This window comes from Corapipo altera, unplaced genomic scaffold (genome assembly GCF_003945725.1).
Source record: "Corapipo altera isolate COAL_440 unplaced genomic scaffold, ASM394572v1 61, whole genome shotgun sequence".
Classification (NCBI taxonomy): domain Eukaryota; kingdom Metazoa; phylum Chordata; class Aves; order Passeriformes; family Pipridae; genus Corapipo; species Corapipo altera.
The window spans coordinates 1,341,069-1,360,050 of record NW_020884910.1 but is presented as its reverse complement, the minus strand read 5'-3'; the positions used below and the strand labels follow the sequence as shown (position 1 = coordinate 1,360,050).

Here is an 18,982-nt window from a genome sequence, read left to right as displayed (position 1 = left end):
CCCAGGGCCACGTTCTGACAGGAGGGCTGAGGAGGGTCATCCCCCAAAATATGGTGCTGGGAAGCATCTTGTGATGTTGCATGAACCTTGGTCACCCTGGAGAGCTGCCGGCAGCTGGTTCCCCTTGCAGGGAGCCCTGCGTGTGCTCTGTGGTGAGTCCGATGGTCACACAGCTTGTTGGGGACCTGCTGACCACAGGGATGTGGCATCCACTACCCGTGGGAGCTGTTCAGTCCCCCATAGAGGAGGCTGTGATGTGCCACCTCCCCCTCAGCTCTACTGAGGAGCCTGACACCTCTGCCAGCTCCCTGGCCCTGAAGGTAAATCGGGGTGGGGTTTTTTGGTATTTTTTTCCAGAGGGGAATTAATTCAGGGTGTTTTCCTGATTTTCTTTGTTTCTTTTTTTCTCCCCGTTTCCAAGTTCCAGGAGCAAAGTGTGGTTAACACAGAGAGGTGTTTCTCTGGAGATTCACTGCTTGTCTGTCATTAGTGGTGAGGCACTGGAACAGCTTGCCCACGAAATTGTGGATGTCCCATCCACGGAACCACTCAAGGCCAGGATGGGGCTCTGAGAAAACTGGTCTAGTTGAAGGTGTCCTGCCCACGGCAGAGGGGTTGGAACTAGATGATCTTTAAGGTCCCCTTCCAACCCAAACCATTCTGTGATTCTATGATTCCGTGATTAACAAAAGCCCGAATTCTGACACTGCTGGCTCTTGAGCTGATCCGATTGCTCATCATGAATAATACAACACAGAAACTGAGGCTCTTCCCTGGCAAGTGCATAATTTAACAGCATCCAAGGGCTTTCATCTGGACAGGGAGAGCCACTGGCCGCTGCCCTGGGGAGGGAGGGATGTCCCCCGGCGCCCCTCAGTGTTCTGCTTCCCGTTAATTCCCAGGCGTTAAATGGAACTGTGTCACACGGAAGAGGGGGACAAGGAGGGGGGTCGCGGAGCGGAGCCCCGTCTCCATGGCAACGGGGCGGTGGCGCCTCTCCAGCGCCGTGCCCGGCGGCGGCGGGAGCGGAGCGGGAGGAGGCGTTTGTCCCTCGGGAGCCGCCGTGCGGTGACCGGCGCCGCAGGGAGGTGAGGGGGGGGGGCGGCCCCGCTGCTGCCACGGCAACACCGCGGGCGGGCGGCGGCGCCTCCTGTGCCCCGGGCCGGGCAGCGGCGGGACCCGGCGGGACCCGGGCAGCGGGCGGGGCGGCGCGTCCGAGCGGAGCAGGTGGTGCTGGTGAGGACCTTCCACACTGCAACAGCGCTGGGCTCGGTTCTGCGGGTATATGTGCCTGTATGTGTGTGTGTATGTGTGTGTGTGTGTGTATGGTTTAGCGCCAAGGGACAAAGCAACAGAAATCCATCGCTACATCCCGCCTTTTGTTGTGGCGGTGCCTGAGTGTAAGCACGTAGAGGTGTCACTAAGCTGTGCGGAACAGTCCCCTCACAGACACACCCCGGTTAGAACAGAAGCAGGTGGAAATGAAGGTCTGAGATTTTCTGAATACTTTTGGTCCCTCTTAAAGCTGAATCACTTTAGTTCATGAGACCCTAAATAGAATAGCAGCTGAATCCGGATTTTCCGGTGCCATCAGCATAAGACAGACATGTTGGAGCAAGTCCAGAGGCGTCTAGAAAGTTGATCAGGAGGCTGGAGCACCTCCTCTACAAAGACAGGCTGAGAAAGTTGGGCGTGTTCAGCCTGGAGAAGAGAAGGTTGCGTGGAGACCTCATAGCACCTTCCAGTATCTGAAGGGGGCCTACGGGGATGCTGGAGAGGGAGTCTTCATCAGGAACTGTAGTGACAGGATAAGGAGCAATGGGTACAAATTGAAAGAGGAAAAATTTAGGATAGAGGAAATTCTTTACTGTGAGGGTGGTGAGGCACTGGAACAGGTTGCCCAGGGAGGTTGTGGATGTCTCATCCCTGGAAGTGTTCAAGGCCAGATTGGATGTGGCTTTGAGCAACCTGGTCTAGTGGGAGATGCCCCAGCCCATGGCACAGGGGGTTGGAACAAAGTGGTCTTTATGGTCCCTTCCAATCCTTAACTTCTGTGATTCTATGAAACAAGGACGTGGAACTGGAAATTCGCTCTTCAGCCATGACTACTTTATCTTACAATAGGAGAAGTTGATTTTTATGCTGCTCCCCATTATTATACTCTAACTAAATGAATTGAACAGTTTTCAGTGTTTGTGTTGAGTGCCACAGGCTAATGTGAATGTGTTTTGTTAAAGGCACAGTTCAGCTGTGCAGTCTTTTTGTCCGCTTACCATAATGATGAAGTCACAGAGAAATAGTTCTTTTGTGCTCAATATGTACGAGAGCAAAGTAACCTCTATTAAGAACCCAGGTACCTGTCACCACCCAAACCAACGATATTTGTGGAGGAAAGAGCATTTTCCAGCAAAAATCATTACATGTCATATGAGGTGGTGCAGGAAAATGATCAAAATAGACAGGGCGTGGAAAGCCAAGGCAACAGTCTGAAAGAGCTGTAAAAATTTAAATTCTGAGAAATCTAGCGTGAACGAGTGACTCTGGTGGCAAGTGATAGCTTAAAAGAAGTGAAAAAGAAAAAACTGCCAGATTTTCTTGAACAACATGTGGATCAAAGAAAAGAAAGACCTTCTAAAAGTTTCTGTACAAGTTTGCAGCAAAACATGCCCAGCTCTATTACCACTTTTTTCTCTTAGACAAATCTTGACTAAATTCTGAAGCCTAAAAGAGCAGCACTCTTCCTGGGATGAAAGGGTTTTTACAAAATGCATTGCAAAATGCATAGACAGATTGGAAACTCCAGGTGCAGCCCTTTTTGATTCTGTGGTTCCATGATTCTATGATTCTTGTCTGGAAGGGTAGGATGGTCATACGGCAAGAGCTGTCTTGCTGTTCCAGGGCCATCCAGAGCCAGAGCTAACTCTTACACCCATATTGCATTGCCATAAGCTAATGCTCATATCACAGAATATTAAGGGTTGGAAGGAGATTTAAAGATCATCAAGTTCCAAACCCTCTGCCATAGGCAGGGACACTTCCCACTAGACCAGGTTGCTTAAGTTCCCATCCACCCTGGCCTTGAACACTGCCGGTGTTGGGGCATCCACAGCCTCCCTGGGCAACCTGTTCCAGTGCCTCACCACCCTCACAGTGAAGAATTTCTTCCTAATATCTGTCCTAAATTTCTCCTCTTTCAATTTGTACCCCTTACTCCTTGTCCTGTCAAAATAATCATGATCTTTAGTATGTTGTAAGTGGCATGGATTTGTCCTACTAGAGAGACACTCAGAAGTGACACCTTCCAGCCATAGCAGAGGGCACAAAGAGGACACAAACTTTCAAATAATCAAGGGGTTTTTTTCCATGTTGCTTTTGTAAACAGTAATCAACAAATTAGGGAGGGAATTATGAGTGGCTAAAGCTGTCAAAGGCGCAGGATCAGCTCTCTAGGCTGGTGAGTGTCTCCACATGTTTTGTGTCTTTAGATGGAGACAGATGCCTCCCACTGAGTGAGCTGAGCTAAGGGGTAGCAGGCAGTCAGCCTGGAGCACCAAGCACCGGCTTTTAAGCAGTCCTTCAGGAGCTGATGGCATCTGTGTGCTATGCAGTCCCAAGATTGTTTAAAAGACTCAGTCCTTATAGTAGCTCACCTTCACTTTTGTCATGAGTATGACTATATCCAGCCTGACTAACAGCTTAATGAGCTTTGTTACCCTACTCAGAAATTCAAACCAAAACTGAATATTTTTCTCAGCAGTCTCAGGTGGTGTCTGTGTAACTTTATTTGCCCCCATTACTAGTGGAGGGGATGTGTTTTGAAAGCTGCTGTAAATGCTCAGGCACTCTAGCAGGAGGTTTCTGTCAGGAGTCCAGTCAATGAATGTCTTATTTTAATATGTCGTTATGAGAAGCTTTTTGGTAATTTGATCTAAGGTAAGCTGTGGCTCACATGGTTCTTCTAGGACTTGTAAGTCACCTTGATTTGCTTTAACTCAAATCTTCTCCTAGTAGCAGGAGCTGGAAAGGCCAAAATCACTCACATTTATAAACCATCAGTGATCCTTAGCCCTGAGGTGCTGTGGCACTGTCTAACGTGCTTGTATTGATACTGCTCACAAATTTGATGTGGGTGCCAGAGGAGATACCAATGTTCTATATTTGTGTGCCACTGGAGTTTTAAAACATTTTATTCTCTCTCCTTTTTTGTAGTACTACTCTAACACATCACCAAAATGAGCGAAACGGAAGATCAAGGAGATCCAGCAGATATCAGCGATTTAACAGAAAATGTAGAATATGAGGATGATTTTGAAAAAGACCTGGAATGGCTAACCAACGAAGAAGAAAAAGAAAACCTTGTTGAAAGAGAGGTATTTGTTACATTAAATGCTACTTGTCTTATATAGAAGACAAAATTGAGTAGTATTTGGAATCATAAGCACAGAATTCAGTATCATTTGAAATGTGTAGGTACATTCACTGAACTTTGACAAGGAAGGTTATTTGGGATTGTAGTGAAAAACATTTCAGTGAACTAACTGTTTTGGTTTTAATTGCCTTCAAACAGAAAATTCAGTGTTCATTGAAAATAATGTTTGTTTCAAAAGTGCTTTTGGGTTCCTTTGTGCAACACTTGTTCAGGTTTTATGCTGATTTTACCCTTGTTTTTATGCACAAGCCATGGTTAAACTTTGTGCAAACGTGAAGATGGAGAAAATACAAGAGAGTTGTTAGTGCCAAAAAAAGCTGTTAGTATATACACTGTTTGACAGCCTTGTTTAGAATTAGAGTAGTTAGTACTGCTGTTCTCTGTTGCTGTTTCTTTTCTCTTTCTTTGATACTGTTCTTTGTTGAAAGAAGAGACTAGTTTATTTTAATTTTTTTAGACTCCTGAAGAAAATGAAGAGGATATCGAAGCACAAATTCTTAAAGCTGCAGACAGCTTTGAGGAAGTCATTGAGGAAATTGAAGAAAATCTAGATCAGCTTTCAGAGGCAGATGTAAGTGAGAAAGTGAGATACTCCACCAGTGAAGAAAGTTTGGAATCCAGGTCAGATACTGGACAGGAGGACTATGGGTCTGATACCAGTGGAGAAAGCTCTACTCAGGAATCCAAGCTGGAAAGCCAGGATGAACTGAGTGAGATAGCGGATGAAGAGATAAAGCGTTACATCTTAGAAAAGATCGAAGAAGCCAACAAAGAGCTGGAGAATCAGGCTCCTGTGGATCAAAACAGAGAACGGAGGTTAAAATTCAAGGATGAGTTGGTGGATCTTGAAGTTCCTCCTCTAGAAGATTCTGGAGTTTATAAAACTGACCTTGCAGGAGGAGATGATGTTTCAAGTGTGCTATCTCAGTTGCATATTTCTAATGACATGGGACAGGAAAGCACATCCCTTTCACCACGTGCTGGCATAGATGAGGACATGACAGATGGTAAAATCCTAGTGGAAAAAGATGGGAAGTTTGAACTCTTAAGTTTATGTGATATTGAAAGCCAGGGTTTTTTGCCCCCAATAAGTGTTTCTTTTACTGATATTGAAACTCACCATGTGTCTCCAAAATCACACTACAGTTCTTTTCACGGTCTCTCTCAAATAAAGGAAATACCTCCAGTAAGACCAGGAGCACGTTCTTTTTCTCCTAGTGAAGAAGAGTGTGTGTATTTCCCTAAGCCTCCATCTAACCCTAAGTATCGTCCAAATTCTGCTGTCAGTGCTGCAAGAGGTCTGGGAAAACAGAAGAATCCACAGAGGACTCAGTCTGCAGATGTGTCCGTGAAAAGCTCCACTTACACTCTTACTCCCAGACAAAAAGAATTACGGAAGCAGTTAGAAAGAAGGAATGAAAGACTGAGAAAAGAGGTAAAGCTATAGGGAACAGTGACCATCCTGTTCCTCTGCATCACAGAGATCATGTGCTCAGGGCATTACTCCATTTTTCTAAGATAAAAGAGTTAGCAATAGCAATAATAATAATAATTCTCTGGGATTTGTATAGAATCTTTCAAAGCTCCTTTTCCACAGAGTGGCGTAGGATCATGCCTTGGTCAGAGGAGAAATTAAGTCTTTATTTAATATGTCCTTCATAGGTAGGCTGCTTTCTGCTATACTGTGCTTACCGCTTTTGCTTATTGCCTCTACCTAGGTTCTGTTACAGTCCCACTATTCCTGGAATTTAGCACTTGGTGTCACATCTCCACAGATTACACTGCAATGCAGGAAATTTACATTAACCACAAGTTAATGGCAGGTTCACAGTTGGGTGCTCATGAAGTATGAATTAGGCAAATATATGGGAGATTGTTCAGTCATAATATAAAATTTACACAGGAGAATGACTGTGAGAACCCTTTTAATTCTTTCTCAGCTCCTTACTCAGAAAAAATTTAAAGAGAGTCAGCCTCTGACAGCTGTAACAAGGACTTCAGAAATCTTTACCAAGGATTTAAAAAACTTAGATGTTTTTCTTCTCTTTGCATTATGATGATACAATTGCAAAAACATAACTTGCTCTCTAAAAAGAGCCTGAAGCATCTGCCATTTTTCTGTGGCATGATGTAGTAAGTAAGCTGACTAAAGTAGCTTCCAAGGTTGCTTTCTATCCGTGGAAATAGGTCTAGCCTGCTTTATTTGAAAAGGTTGCTGAGGCTTAGCTCAGTAATGAGGGGTATGAAGTGTGACGAGCAATTGATGTGTTTTCTTTGCACACACAAGGCTAGATCTGGACACCATGCTGTGTGTATTTAAAGTAAAAGGTGGTGTGGTGGAGGCAAGGAAGGTTATTTTCATAACAGCATGTGCTAAATTTCTTCCTTTGTTGGGTGACTCATAGAAAGGGAAGAATGTGTTACCTTATTTCTTCATTCTTGAATGGAATTCTTCCATTCTGTGATGGATCTCACAGGCGTGAAACATTTCTTGACATTACCGGAATCCATCTGCTTCATTTTGGTGGGGTTTCTTTCATTCCAATAAATTACAAATTGTAAGTTTAGAGGATAATCTGGAAGTTGTGTGTAGGTAGGAGGAATGGCATCTATTTGCAAGAAAAATAGATTTCTACAAGTGTTGAAATGAGTACGGATTGTAACTTTTGTGTCAAAGAGAGTAAATCCTAGTAAAAAATGTCCTAATCAGCTTCCTGAAGCATTCATTGAAAACTTTTCTCCTCCTTGTAGATACTTCTTTTCAGCTAAAATGTGATTAATAATTAAAAGAAACTTTTTTCAATTTTGAAAAAATCAGTTCATTTTGTAAAAAATGTTTCATTTTGAAAAAAAGCGCAAAGCTATTAATACTCCTTAAGTAAACATATTACAACTTCACATCCAGAAAAAAGTCCTTATTTATAAGGTAGTGCCTGCAATCCATAGGTAGTTAAATATCCTCTAGGGTTTAGTCACCCATCAAGCCTGAGAGCTGCATTCATTTTTAAATTGCATCAATTTGAAGTGATTTTAAGCCAGTCTGAGCTATTGGGCAGACTTAATTTTAAAAGTTTTCACCTGATGCTATTTAAATGTCTGTGAGTCGAGAGGTATCATGGAAATTGAGGTAATCACAAAAAGGATTAGACTGAAAACATCTGAATGTGTCATGAACCGCAGAAGTGCTCCAAGTAATTTCTTCCTAAAAGTAGTATCAGCTATGATGCAGTCTTTCAGTATTCCCGTTTCATTGGTATTTTAGTGTGTCTCTCATATAATTCCAGGGGCTTATTTACTGCCTGTGAAGGTCTTTGCAGATTAAGATGATTCTTTTAAAAGCTAAGTTTATTCACCTTTCATTCCACTTAAGGAAGAAGAAAGACAAAGGGAACTAGAAGAACAGAAGAGAAGAGAGAATGAGATAGTTTTTAAAGCTTGGTTACAGAAGAAGAAAGAACAACTGCAGGAAGAAAAGCGAATTCGCCGCGCAAAGCAGCTGGAGGAGTTGAGCATCAAAGTAAGATCTTCATAGTGTAAAGCTGGGATCTACAGTGCTCTTGTTAAATAGGAAAACCAAATTCTAAACCTGTGTTCTTAGCAAAGTGTATGAAAATTTACAGCGACAGGGAATGTTCTTGTTACGTTGTTTTCGGTGAAGAGCCAGATAGACTTGCATGTTTGGGGTTGTTCTGCTTGGCAGGGTGGCTTGAGCCGTGGAAGCAGCATACATGAACTTAACTATAAAATCACAGGGGATACACTGATACTCCTATTTATCAGGGGAATGACTTGGGTGAACCCTGCAGTGAACAAGCACCCAGAAAACTCTGGGAAGCATGTTCCTAGCCATCAGAACTTGTTGGCAAGCAGTTAATGCACATGACCTGATCAAAAGCTGGAGATTCAGATCCTGTTCTTAAGTTCCTCTGCATTGCAGTGATGGGTTTGAACAGCTAATTTCAGTATCTTTTAAACATAGCACTTTGAATGCTGGCTCATGTATATATTCCATGCCATATTAGCATATGCTCTAGTTTGCTTATAAAGTATGTTTTGTGGAGGAGAGATGCCAGCAGAGTTCAAAAAAAAATTATTCTAATGTGATTAATATAAAGATCCTTTAATGATAAGCTATATGTATACATGTCTTTTTTATTAACTAGGAGAGGAACAGGGATCCAGAAGCAGCCTACAACTTATGGCTTAAAAAAAAGCACCGAGAACACATGAAAGAAAGACAGATACAACTTTTGAGACGCCAAGCTGAGGAACTTGCCTTTTTTCCAAGGACAGAGGAATGCGACAGAGCTTTTAAAGAGTGAGTAGGGTCATTCCTAAGGAACCATATCTGAAACTTTTGTAGTCTATCAGCTTGATACTGTAGTTATGGTACATTTTTATTGCTGAAGTCCTTACTGGTTTGGGGGGGCTTTTTGCATCAATATGCCCTTTTAAAATTACTTACAGTCTAAAATACATCAATTCATTAATGTTGTTAGTTCACTGTTGTGAAATTACTTGTCAGAACCTGAGCTGAAATAGTGAATTGCTTTTGCTAAAAAAGGGATCTTCTCCCTAAACCCTTTTTGCCTGCTTTGGAGCAGGCTTGGGCTGATTCAGTCCATTAAATGAGTATAATGTTAATCTGCCTTAACAAAGTGGGGGAGGTAAAGATAGGTGCAGAAGCAGGAGAATTGGGGTGGAAAGTTAGTGCCTCCTGTGTTTGGGTGTGGCAGCTTTTAGACTGTCTCAGCCATGATACCTAACATTACCTTGCAGGACAGGGTGACTCCAGTTTTGGGGGGGGGTGGGGGGGGGCAAGTCTCCTTTGAATGGATGATGTAAAACTTTAAATTGCAACTGCCAGTACTTCTGGTCCTCTTTCTCTCTCCACAGATGGCTCAGAAGGAAGAGAGAAGAAAAACGAGCAGCAGAACTAGCTGCTAAAGAGAGAGTAAGGCAGCTTAGATTAGAAGCCAGAAGAGCAAAGCAGATGCGGAACATCCACTGTATTTAGTTTAGAGCCCAAATCCTTTCACTTCACAGACCATTACAGTTGAAAATTTGATGTAATCACAGAGTTCTTGGTGACAGTCTTCTTAATTTTTATGGCTTGAGTTTTTGCTCTTTACAGTAACTGACTTTTTGTGGTGTATTTAAAGCTTTCAATCGAGTTTAACAATTACCTTCAGTGACAATGATTTTCCTATTTATTTATTTGTAATTTTGTTGAAAAGCCTGCTTTTATACATAACTCAGGGATCTTCTTGGTTTAACCAAATCTAAACGAGTGCATATATGAGGGTGGCAAATACAGATTCCCATCTTTTAAAGGCACTTTATACTTAACTCCACCATGAATTCCTGGATGCAGGCTGTTATGTAAGATGTTGGATTTTTGCTGGATTAATATTGCTATTTGCTGCTGCTTGTGATGAAGGCTGTACCAGGTGTTATGTTGTTGGAAAATCATGTTTCTTGTACCGCTTCCTATTGATCTGCTGACCAGCTCTAGACCAGAGGACTATTTTCTTTTTAAGGTTTAAGGAAAGGAAGGCTAACGTGTAGGTAAGCGTGCAACAGTTTTTAAAACTTATTTCTGTCAGTCATATTCAGTAGTTTTGTATTCCATGGAATTAAAAGGTTGTGCAATTTATGATCTTTCCTAGTGTTAAGGAAGCTAGGTTCCCTGTATAAATGTCAATGTTTGCTAAATTTATTATAATAAACTACATCACCTTACCCACCTAACTTGTGAACTCTTGACAGAGATCATGCCAAGGTCACTCATGAAATCATAAAGTCAGTGAAAGAGGAGGAACTTTCTGTCCAGCTATACATCCAACAGATTTCATGGTCCTGGCATTGCTCTTCTATTTTTCCTCATTCAAAGTGTTTTCTGGAAGTACTGTAACAGACAGAAGTGTAGTAGATGCAAAGCAGATTTGCTGTTAGCATTTTTCTCTCTTTTTTTTCTTTTTTTGGAGCTAGTTACAGGCATATTGAGAGAGTACTGGTGTTGGACTGGAGAGTGCTGTCTTGCAGCTTTTGACTACATAAATAGAGGGCGTGGATGCAGATGAAATTTCACATGCTAATGAGAAACATGAGTAGCAGGTACCTTCCTCCTTTCTGTACCTTCCCTGACACCAAAGGGAAGAAATGCTGCTTGTATCTACCAAGCAAATCCAGGGGGAAAATTCACAAAGGTGCACACACACACATGCAGACAATATCATCTCCCTAACTGTAGTAAGCTACAACAGAAATGCTTCTTGGTTCATTACCCCAGACCAGCAGGGTGAAGGGTTTCACAGGTCAATGTCATATAGTTCCTTTTATGGTGCATTGAACAGGGTCAGAAATATCACTATATTAAATCCAAAATTGTAACTTGAAAGCAAGCAAAGAAAGTTTATTGTAGTTTTCATCATGCAAACCAAAGCATGATCAGCAACAGCAAGAACTTATAACTTACTTATCTGATCATAGTATGAGATTCAAAGGAAAACTGGGTAAAAGCAACCATTTCAGAAACCCCTCTCCTAAACTAGACAGCTACATGTGGTAAATCTGGGGGTCAAACTGAGAAACTTAAATAGGCTTCTTTGGATTTAGCAGATTAGCTGCTAAAAGTTCTCTTCAAACATATGTCAAGAACTTCAAACCTACATCAAGATTATAAAACCATACAAGTAAAAAAATACTTTTTTTTTATAACAGTACTTGTGCAAACTTGATGCCTATCTTCATCTTCCTGTAATACCTAGGAAGACCTTAGGCAAGGACTGAGTACTAAGATTAGGTCAGGTTTCAACACCATGTACTAAAGGAAGTACATCAGTCTGCCTTTTCTGAGGTTCAGCTATGCAACAGCTTCACTCTAGATGCTGAAACAGATGGAAAAGCCATTATTTCAGCTTTATGAAAACACAAGAATAATTTCCACACACCCCTCAAGTTTTCTAGAATCCATTTGAAACCAGTTACTATTTATATATTTAGCTAGAGTTCATTCAAGCTCCTCTTTTTTGCCAGGAGGGCTGACACTGCATATGCTCTTCCCTTCAGAGCTTACAGCTATGAAGAATCATTGCACATATTCCTTTTAATTACTAAATTTAAAAGGCTGCACATAGACTTGGGGATGGTTCATCCCCTTGGCTAAGATTTAAAAAAAAAAAAAAGCATGGAGCTGACCATTTTCCATTACTTTAATTTAGACATAACCTATCAGCATGTCATTTACTTTGGTATATGTCGTGCCTTTGTAGAAGAAAATAAGTAGCTTTCCAGACTGAGAAGTAGAAGAAGTATCCCAGAGGCTACAGAAATCCTGCCAGTCCCTAACTTCAAGAGGTAGAGAAGCAGAAACTGCATGATTTCCAATGTTAAACCCACCCATTGTGAAAAAAAGGACAAAGGGAAGCATGCTGAACATCAACTAGTGTAATTCTTTAGGAGTGCATGTGCAATTGTCTTGGCTGAATTTTTAAAGGGCTATCAGCTCTCCTTGACAGTGATTGCAACAATTGAAGGTTACATCTTCGTATCTTGTATACGGGTGAAACCTTCCAATACTCTTCTTTGAGGAAAGGAAGGAAGATGGTGAAGCCTCAGAAAAAGAAACTTCTGTTGATGTTTCTGGACGTGCAGCTGGATCCAGTACACGTAACATCTAAGGATGAAAAAATTGAGACTGAAAATATTTCTATATTGTTTAATGGGTTTTTTCCTTCCCTAACAGCTAGGAAGGATTTCTGCTCAAAAGCAACTTTTCATTTTTTTTTCCAAGTTGAAATATCTATCTATCTATCTGTCCAGAACCTCAATATAAAGATTGACATGTATCAAGAGTTCTTACCATTTCGGCCATTTTCTCAGCAGGGGTATTGCAAAACTCCACACTTGTTGAAGTCTTTTTTGGACTGTTAGTGCCAACATTTCCCAGAAGATGTGAGCTCACAGCTTTGGCTAGCTTACAGTTCACAGCTGCTAGCTCTGTTGTAGTGTAAGGCTGGGCACTAGGGTAATATGTCTGTTGTCTCCCCCACTGAAGAGAGACCATGAGCTCCTCCAGCAGCCTGTGCAGGAAGGAAAGAAGCAGGATTAGTGGGCTCTGTACTCTATACTGTATAATCAGCACACAGCACACTTAAGAGGAATTGTCTCTTCCCAAGACTTACTGCACAAGCTAAATCTTCACCAAAAAAAGGGTTTAAAAACAAGGAGACAAACGGGCTATTCTCTAAGACCTCACCATAACGCTACTTTAATAATGTTACAACTTATTTGACATCTGGCAGAGTAAGCACTAAAAAGTCCATGTAGGTAGAAGAATCTCTATGTTTTGGAAGGAGACAGAGGAGGCTTGAAGTCAAGACAGTAAGTGATTAAATCAAGAAAGCCTAAGGATATGAGTGATGTCAGTTCCACAGTTTATTACCCCTAAGACTTCACACCTCAACGGAATGGAGAAAGAATTATGGTACTTTTGCTCTTCCAGGTCTAAGACTGAAAAGTAATGATACTATACATCAGCATAATTAATTTTTGTTGAATATCACTGAAACAGGTGAAAGTTATTTGATTCTTCTCTGGCCTAGAATAAACTGGCAAAAATGAAGTTGGCACAGAGGTAGTCTGGATTAGAAAAAAAATCATACTTCTGTGTATCAATCATCTCCTGACGGAACTGATCACGTTCATTTAGCAAGTCCTGGATTGCACTTTGGGCATCCCTGGTTTGACGCTGAAGAATTGCTCTGGTATTAGTTAACTCATCAGCCATAACCCTGCAAAAGAAATCTACAGTCAGTGGTGTAAGTGAACAGTTTGGAAGTCACCTTTATTCTACTACAGATCATCATCTGTCAGTTCAAACTGAGGATTAAGCTTCTGTTCTCTCTCCCCTCCCCCATACAGAGCCTGTATCAACCTAATTACAAAGGACAGGTATTAAGAATAATTTCTCTTCAACTCCAGTCAACACAAGTGCAAAATTCTGTTTTGACTCACTGAGTTTAAACAATTTTAGGTCACTTAATACAGATCTAATGACAGACATTTCAAAATACCTTTGGTAAATGAATGTGGTTGACAAGAATACTGTGAAAGAAAAAGCTGAATACATTTTTGTTTTACTAACATTTCTCACAAGTATGCTGGAATGACATCTGTTCACACTCATCTCTAAACATAACAGCTATGGCTACAAGCTGCATTCATTTACCTCTTTGCCTTTCTCAGGGGCAATAAGTAGATACCAGATAAAAGTGTTTAAGAGCTACAAACGAGACAGCTGTTGTCACATTTTGCTGTTGCCATGAGGCTTAGCACTGACCCCTCCAGCAGGCATTTCAAATGCCTGTGGTATTCCAAATGCAAAAACCAGAATGACATTTAAACAACCACCAGTTAGAAATCTGAGATAAAAATTAACCAGATTGTTGCAATATTGAAGAGTGTTACTCTAAGCACACTGCTGGGACACACATCCCTAACCTCAGAACTCCTATTAATGCTAAAAAAACAAGTTAGGATAGTAACTCTTGCTTAGCTAGGACTTGAAAGTACTTACCATTCACCCAATATGCTGAAACTTCTTAAGACCAGCAAATTAAAGGGAGGAAATTGTACTCTATTACCACTTCCTTCAAGCAGCAAGGTCTTTTGTAATATGTGCTAAGCATCGTAATTATAATTCAGTCAGTTATATCCGAGTACAGTAGAAAATTAAAAATCCTACAACACTATTTACAGTTAAAAGTCTAAATCATTGTCAAAGGATACTCTGACTTTCAGAGCAGCTTTTATGGTTACAGAAGTCAAATAACAATGGGATTCTGTGCAGTAACAGTGTTTGATTAAGAGATTCCCCCTACTCTTTTTTCCATACTAGAGCCCTGAACCACTCTAAGTGGAGCTTTTAACCACATTAATTTCTTCACAAATTGATGATTGTATCAATACTGGGGGTTGGGGATGAAAATCAAGCTAATTACCTTTAAGAAAAGCCAGGACAGGTGCCCTAGAAGACATTTTTAAACCCTGAACTGCACACAGTTTATCAGAATTAAGAACTTCTCTTGCTATGTTAGCAAGAACTGTAGTTGAGATTTTAGGAGGTTTGGGACTCACTGTATAACCTTTGAAAAGTAGGACTATTCAGATTTACAAGGAGTTTACTTTCTTTATACCTTTGTTGTATACTCATGTGTCATAGTAGATGTCAGTATAGCTGTTGTGGCTGTCCTCTGCATATGTAAGCATGCTGCAATGAGTGCATGTGATGAAAGACTGAAGGAGAATGCTGTTATGACAGCTCTGTGAGAGGCAATACCTGCTTGCTAGGAATTTGCTTCGCCACACATCACATTGGATAGACATGCGCTCTAGTTGTTCAGACAACTGAGACATATTCCGGCCCAGGACTTCATTTTCTAGGATGAGCTGATTTTTCTCACGAGCCATCCGTTCAAAGTGATATTGCAGATCGTCCCCCATAGAAGCAACAAGTAATTTCTTCAGCTCCCGGTTGACCTAAAATTAGACCAGACTCTCCTGTGGCTATCAGCAGAGAATAAAACAATTCCTACTTCCAGAATACAGTGCAAACTATTGTAAATTGCTAACAATAAATTGCCTTTCTCTTTATAGAATGGGACACATCCAGGCAAGCATAAACATTTGAGCCTAATGCATGTTTAACATATCCTTCTTTAAACTCTAACAGAGCCAAAGAGGAAGAATGAAAACCTGCTACAAGTAACACAGCTTCAGTAGTATCCAACTCCTGAATCAGTAAGATAACAAAGGATTAGACAAGACATCCACAGATACATTATATAGAAAATTATAGTCACCCCTTATATAGTGTAACATTTCTCATTAGTGGTTGAGAAACAAAATCTTTTCTCATGAAAGGATTCATTTCCCTGCAGCCCTCTAATGTGTTTCTCCCAGCTTCAAACCTTTGATTCTTTCATCTGTTGTCAGAGAAGCAGGACTCAATTACTTTGATGTATTTCTACTCTGTATCTTAGGTGGTAAGTTCAAAAAGGAAACTATGTGTTTCAAGGCTAGAGTGTCATAGCAGTTCTCTTTGGTCACATTCACAAACTCCTTATATAAACCAAAACAGTTCAGCTGTGTGAGGAAAATACCTTTAATTTCTTACCTCTGTCTGAATACGCAGCTGATTAGAGAGACCTTCCTTATCCTGTAACAACCGCTTTTCTGAATTTTTCAGCTTTTCAATTGCATTTTTAAGCTCTGTCTGTTCTTTCTTGGGATCTGTGGCTCCATCTGACTGATGGAACGTGTCTCCTTTATGTCCCACAGATTTAGCTACCTTAGCATTTTTAGCTGGAACAACATGGGTGATGGCTGCTTTTGGGACTAATATACGAATAGCTTCAATTTCCACTGATTTGTCAGCATGTACTTTCCCCAGCTGCAGAACTCCAGGACTCAGGGAAGAGGCTGTCTTTTTATGTGGGCTGTGGTGGATGTGATGGTTCGTAGTGTTGGCTCCAGTAATTACTTCCACCGATCCAGCTGTCTGCTCCATTTCCATGCCATCGCCAGGTCCTCGAATGGGCGATGAGGCCTCATCAACTATAATTTAGAAATTGTGGAGGGAAAGTTTACCACCTTTCAATGTGGTTATACTCTCACTGTAACTATTCCTTAATTTCTGTACTTCAAAGTTACAGATTTTAATTGTACACTGCACATGTAAAATAGTCTTTTGCAGCAGCAATTATCAAGCACAAGTCAGAAAAGTCACAGAATGCTTTGGGTTGGAAGGGATCTCAAAGCTCATCCATTCCCCTGCCACGGGCGGGGACACCCTCCATTAGACCAGATTGCTCAGTGCCCCATCCAACCTGGCCCTGAACACTTTCAGGGATGGGGCATCCACAACTTCTCTGGGCAACCTGTTCCAACGCCTCACTACCCTCGCAGTAAGTCCTTACTCAAATGTGCATTCCTCATTAAAACTAACAGTACAAGACACAAACATTGATCTGAATTGCATTAATTTATATTTCATGCTGCCACACAATATTAAATGCAGATACAAAAAAGAACTTGCATGGAAAAAATTCTTGACATTACTCATAGGCTGAAAGCAAAATCAGGTTTTGGGAGCTGACAGAATCAGAGCAGTTTCATTTTAAAAGCAAGAAGTAAATGAAAAACAGCTATTAGCTAGACAGCTGCTGACACCTTAAGAAGTTTAGCAGACTTTTAAGTACTATCTAACGTGTGTCTTTAGCTGTCCAAATGAAGGTTTAAGAAAAGCCAACAAGCCAGTTCTGCTCCACTTCTAATCAACAGAGACCAGTATTCCCAGTAATGCTGCATTCTGCTCTATAGTCCCCAATATGCACATTTACTGAAATTAATTTTATTTAAATTCACTAAGTTTTCAGCTGAATGAATTACTATTGTAGTAAAGTTTCCTCACAGTAGGTGAGAGATAGAAAGTTTCTGAGAACATGGTTACACATACTGCCTTTTTCCTCATACTGCAGGCAGTAATGAGAGCCTGTGTCCTCTATCCAAATAATGGATTTCAAAAATGCTGTGGTAACACCATTATATTGCCCTACTTTCCAGTTAGCTGAATCAGTACCAAAAGGTTCTATATACCAGAGGAGCACTGGCAGATAAGTGTACAGATGGTAGTACCAGTGACAAGCTTATTTTTCAATACAAAGCTGGATTAGAAAAAGTAACTTTTAATTACTGTTCCATTCAGGCAGCTCTGGTTTTCACTGCAATATTGAAGTCACAGAATTACTTCCTCATAGCAACAGAAAATGAATAAGTTTAAATGAAGGGAGCCTCGCATACAGCATAACTTGTATTTAGAATTCCAGTTAAAAGCACTTTTAGCCCAGCCTGCTTAGATGGCATATGAACAACCTACCTTTTTCTAGAGACGTCATTTTCTCTTTAGCGGTCAGCTCTTCCTAACTAGGTAAGTCTGAGGAAGAAATGAGGAGAGGGGTAGAAAAAGTCTTTAGCAATGTAACAGTGACAGTTAATCTTGGATTATCCTATTTTCTAGTACAACCTCTAAACTCCAGTTCAGTAGCAAAGTGAAAAACCCATCCCAAAACAAAGGGAAACACTCGAAAATTATAAAAACTACATCAAGACCTAAAGAGTTAAAAGGAATGGGCTGTGACACTTCTAGCACTTGTTTCTTTTTTCATTAAGAGCTGCGCTTCAACTTCTTTCTCTTGTTCCTCATCCAGCTCCTGTTTCCATGCCCCAGATTTCTCTTTCTCATCTCCCTCCTTTTTTGAGTGAACCCTCATCTTACCCCTTAAAATCCTGTAACACTTTCAGAGTTCAACTGCATAACCATGCAAAGGTAACCTAACCACAGAACCACAAGGGAAATCCTACAGTGAGCTTCAAGCAGACCAAGAGGTGAGGAGGAAACAATGGTAACTGCACAGTTGCACAATTGCTTTAGTCCTGCTTGCTAAACACAGCTTTTTCTGATATTGCCAATTCTCAGCCAAAGAAGACAGTGCCCTGAGTGGCTGCACATGCTTACCCTAACAGAAGAAGTTTACCACCAGCTTGTCCCAAACTACCATCCTGGCCATTCTCTCCCTTATCCACCAATGGTATTGACCACTGCCACCTTCATACACAGGTCCACCCACTCTCAATTCTACAGGTCGCTCATCCCGTTTTTCTTGGGTCTGTCACTAACTACATTAGTTTGAGATCAGTATAACCCTATTTGGTTTTGGTTGTCTGTTGTAATGAACAGAAGACAAAAGAAACACCTTCCCCTCCTTGAGCTTTCTCAAACTATAGACACGGGAACGTTTCGCCATCTGTTGCTGCTACAACTGTAATTGCGTGTTACTCATTTAACAGCATTACGCATTAATCACCACTGCTGTTCATTCCTTTTTGATTGAGGATCTCCACTCACTTGAGGAGAACGAGGAGGACAAAAGAAAGAGACAAGAATACTCAATAAAGGACTCGTTATAAGCATTTGGGCTTATCCGCTCCATCCGAGACCACCTGCTGACGACTCTGCTCCTTTAATGTTCGCGTTACAATACCGCCCTGTTACGTGCAGAGGCCGTGTAAGCCTCTCCACGTATCCCCCTCTTACCACATCTCCGCAGGCAGAGCTCCTTCCCTGGTTACATCATTAACACCACGGCCCCTCCCCGCTGACGTGCCCCGCAGAACCCCGGGCCTCGCACAGCCACCGCTCACCGCCCACCCACCCGCCCACCCACTCACTCACTCACCCGGCCCCGGCCCCAAAAGCGCCCTTCCCGGGACCCCCGGCCCCACAGACCGTCCCGCGGCCCCGGCGATGTCACGACAGCCCCGACAGTTGTAGCACCCGCGGCTTCCGCGTCCGGGGCGGGCGGGGCGCCCCGCGCGTCGTGTCCGTTCCCGCCCCGCCGCGGGGCCGAGCGCGGGGGCGGCGCTTCGGTTGCCGGGGCGGGCCGGGCATCGCCATCAGCGCCATCGTCATCGTCACCATCGCCATGGTGA

General features: G+C 41.9%; 3 protein-coding genes across 4 annotated transcripts in view; 2 read left to right on the top strand and 1 right to left on the bottom strand.

Annotated features, from left to right (window-relative positions):
• Window positions 1–1,118: 1,118 nt before the first annotated feature.
• Window positions 1,119–10,175, top strand: CCDC181 (coiled-coil domain containing 181). The gene is given in 7 exon segments (XM_027653537.1): window positions 1,119–1,236; window positions 4,210–4,370; window positions 4,887–5,864; window positions 7,800–7,946; window positions 8,593–8,747; window positions 9,326–9,434; window positions 9,436–10,175. Coding segments are annotated over 6 exon segments (1,581 nt in total). The 5' UTR covers window positions 1,119–1,236; window positions 4,210–4,232; the 3' UTR covers window positions 9,490–10,175.
• A 1,688-nt stretch (window positions 10,176–11,863) lies between these two features.
• Window positions 11,864–18,898, bottom strand: BLZF1 (basic leucine zipper nuclear factor 1). The gene is made up of 7 exons (XM_027653538.1): window positions 18,780–18,898; window positions 17,370–17,426; window positions 15,609–16,048; window positions 14,772–14,971; window positions 13,096–13,224; window positions 12,294–12,513; window positions 11,864–12,107 (listed from the first exon to the last, which is right to left on the bottom strand). Exons 2-7 carry the CDS (start codon window positions 17,386–17,388, stop codon window positions 11,922–11,924), a joined length of 1,194 nt encoding a protein of 397 aa, XP_027509339.1. The 5' UTR covers window positions 17,389–17,426; window positions 18,780–18,898; the 3' UTR covers window positions 11,864–11,921.
• Window positions 18,881–18,982, top strand: part of NME7 (NME/NM23 family member 7) — a 91,911-nt gene continuing 91,809 nt past the window's right edge. Inside the window, exon 1 of one of the 2 annotated variants that reach the window (XM_027653539.1) lies at window positions 18,881–18,978. In XM_027653539.1, the coding sequence (XP_027509340.1) occupies window positions 18,976–18,978 (3 nt within the window). In that variant the 5' untranslated portion in view covers window positions 18,881–18,975. The remainder of the gene's footprint in view (window positions 18,979–18,982) is intronic. The other variant, XM_027653540.1, reaches the window with a different exon arrangement.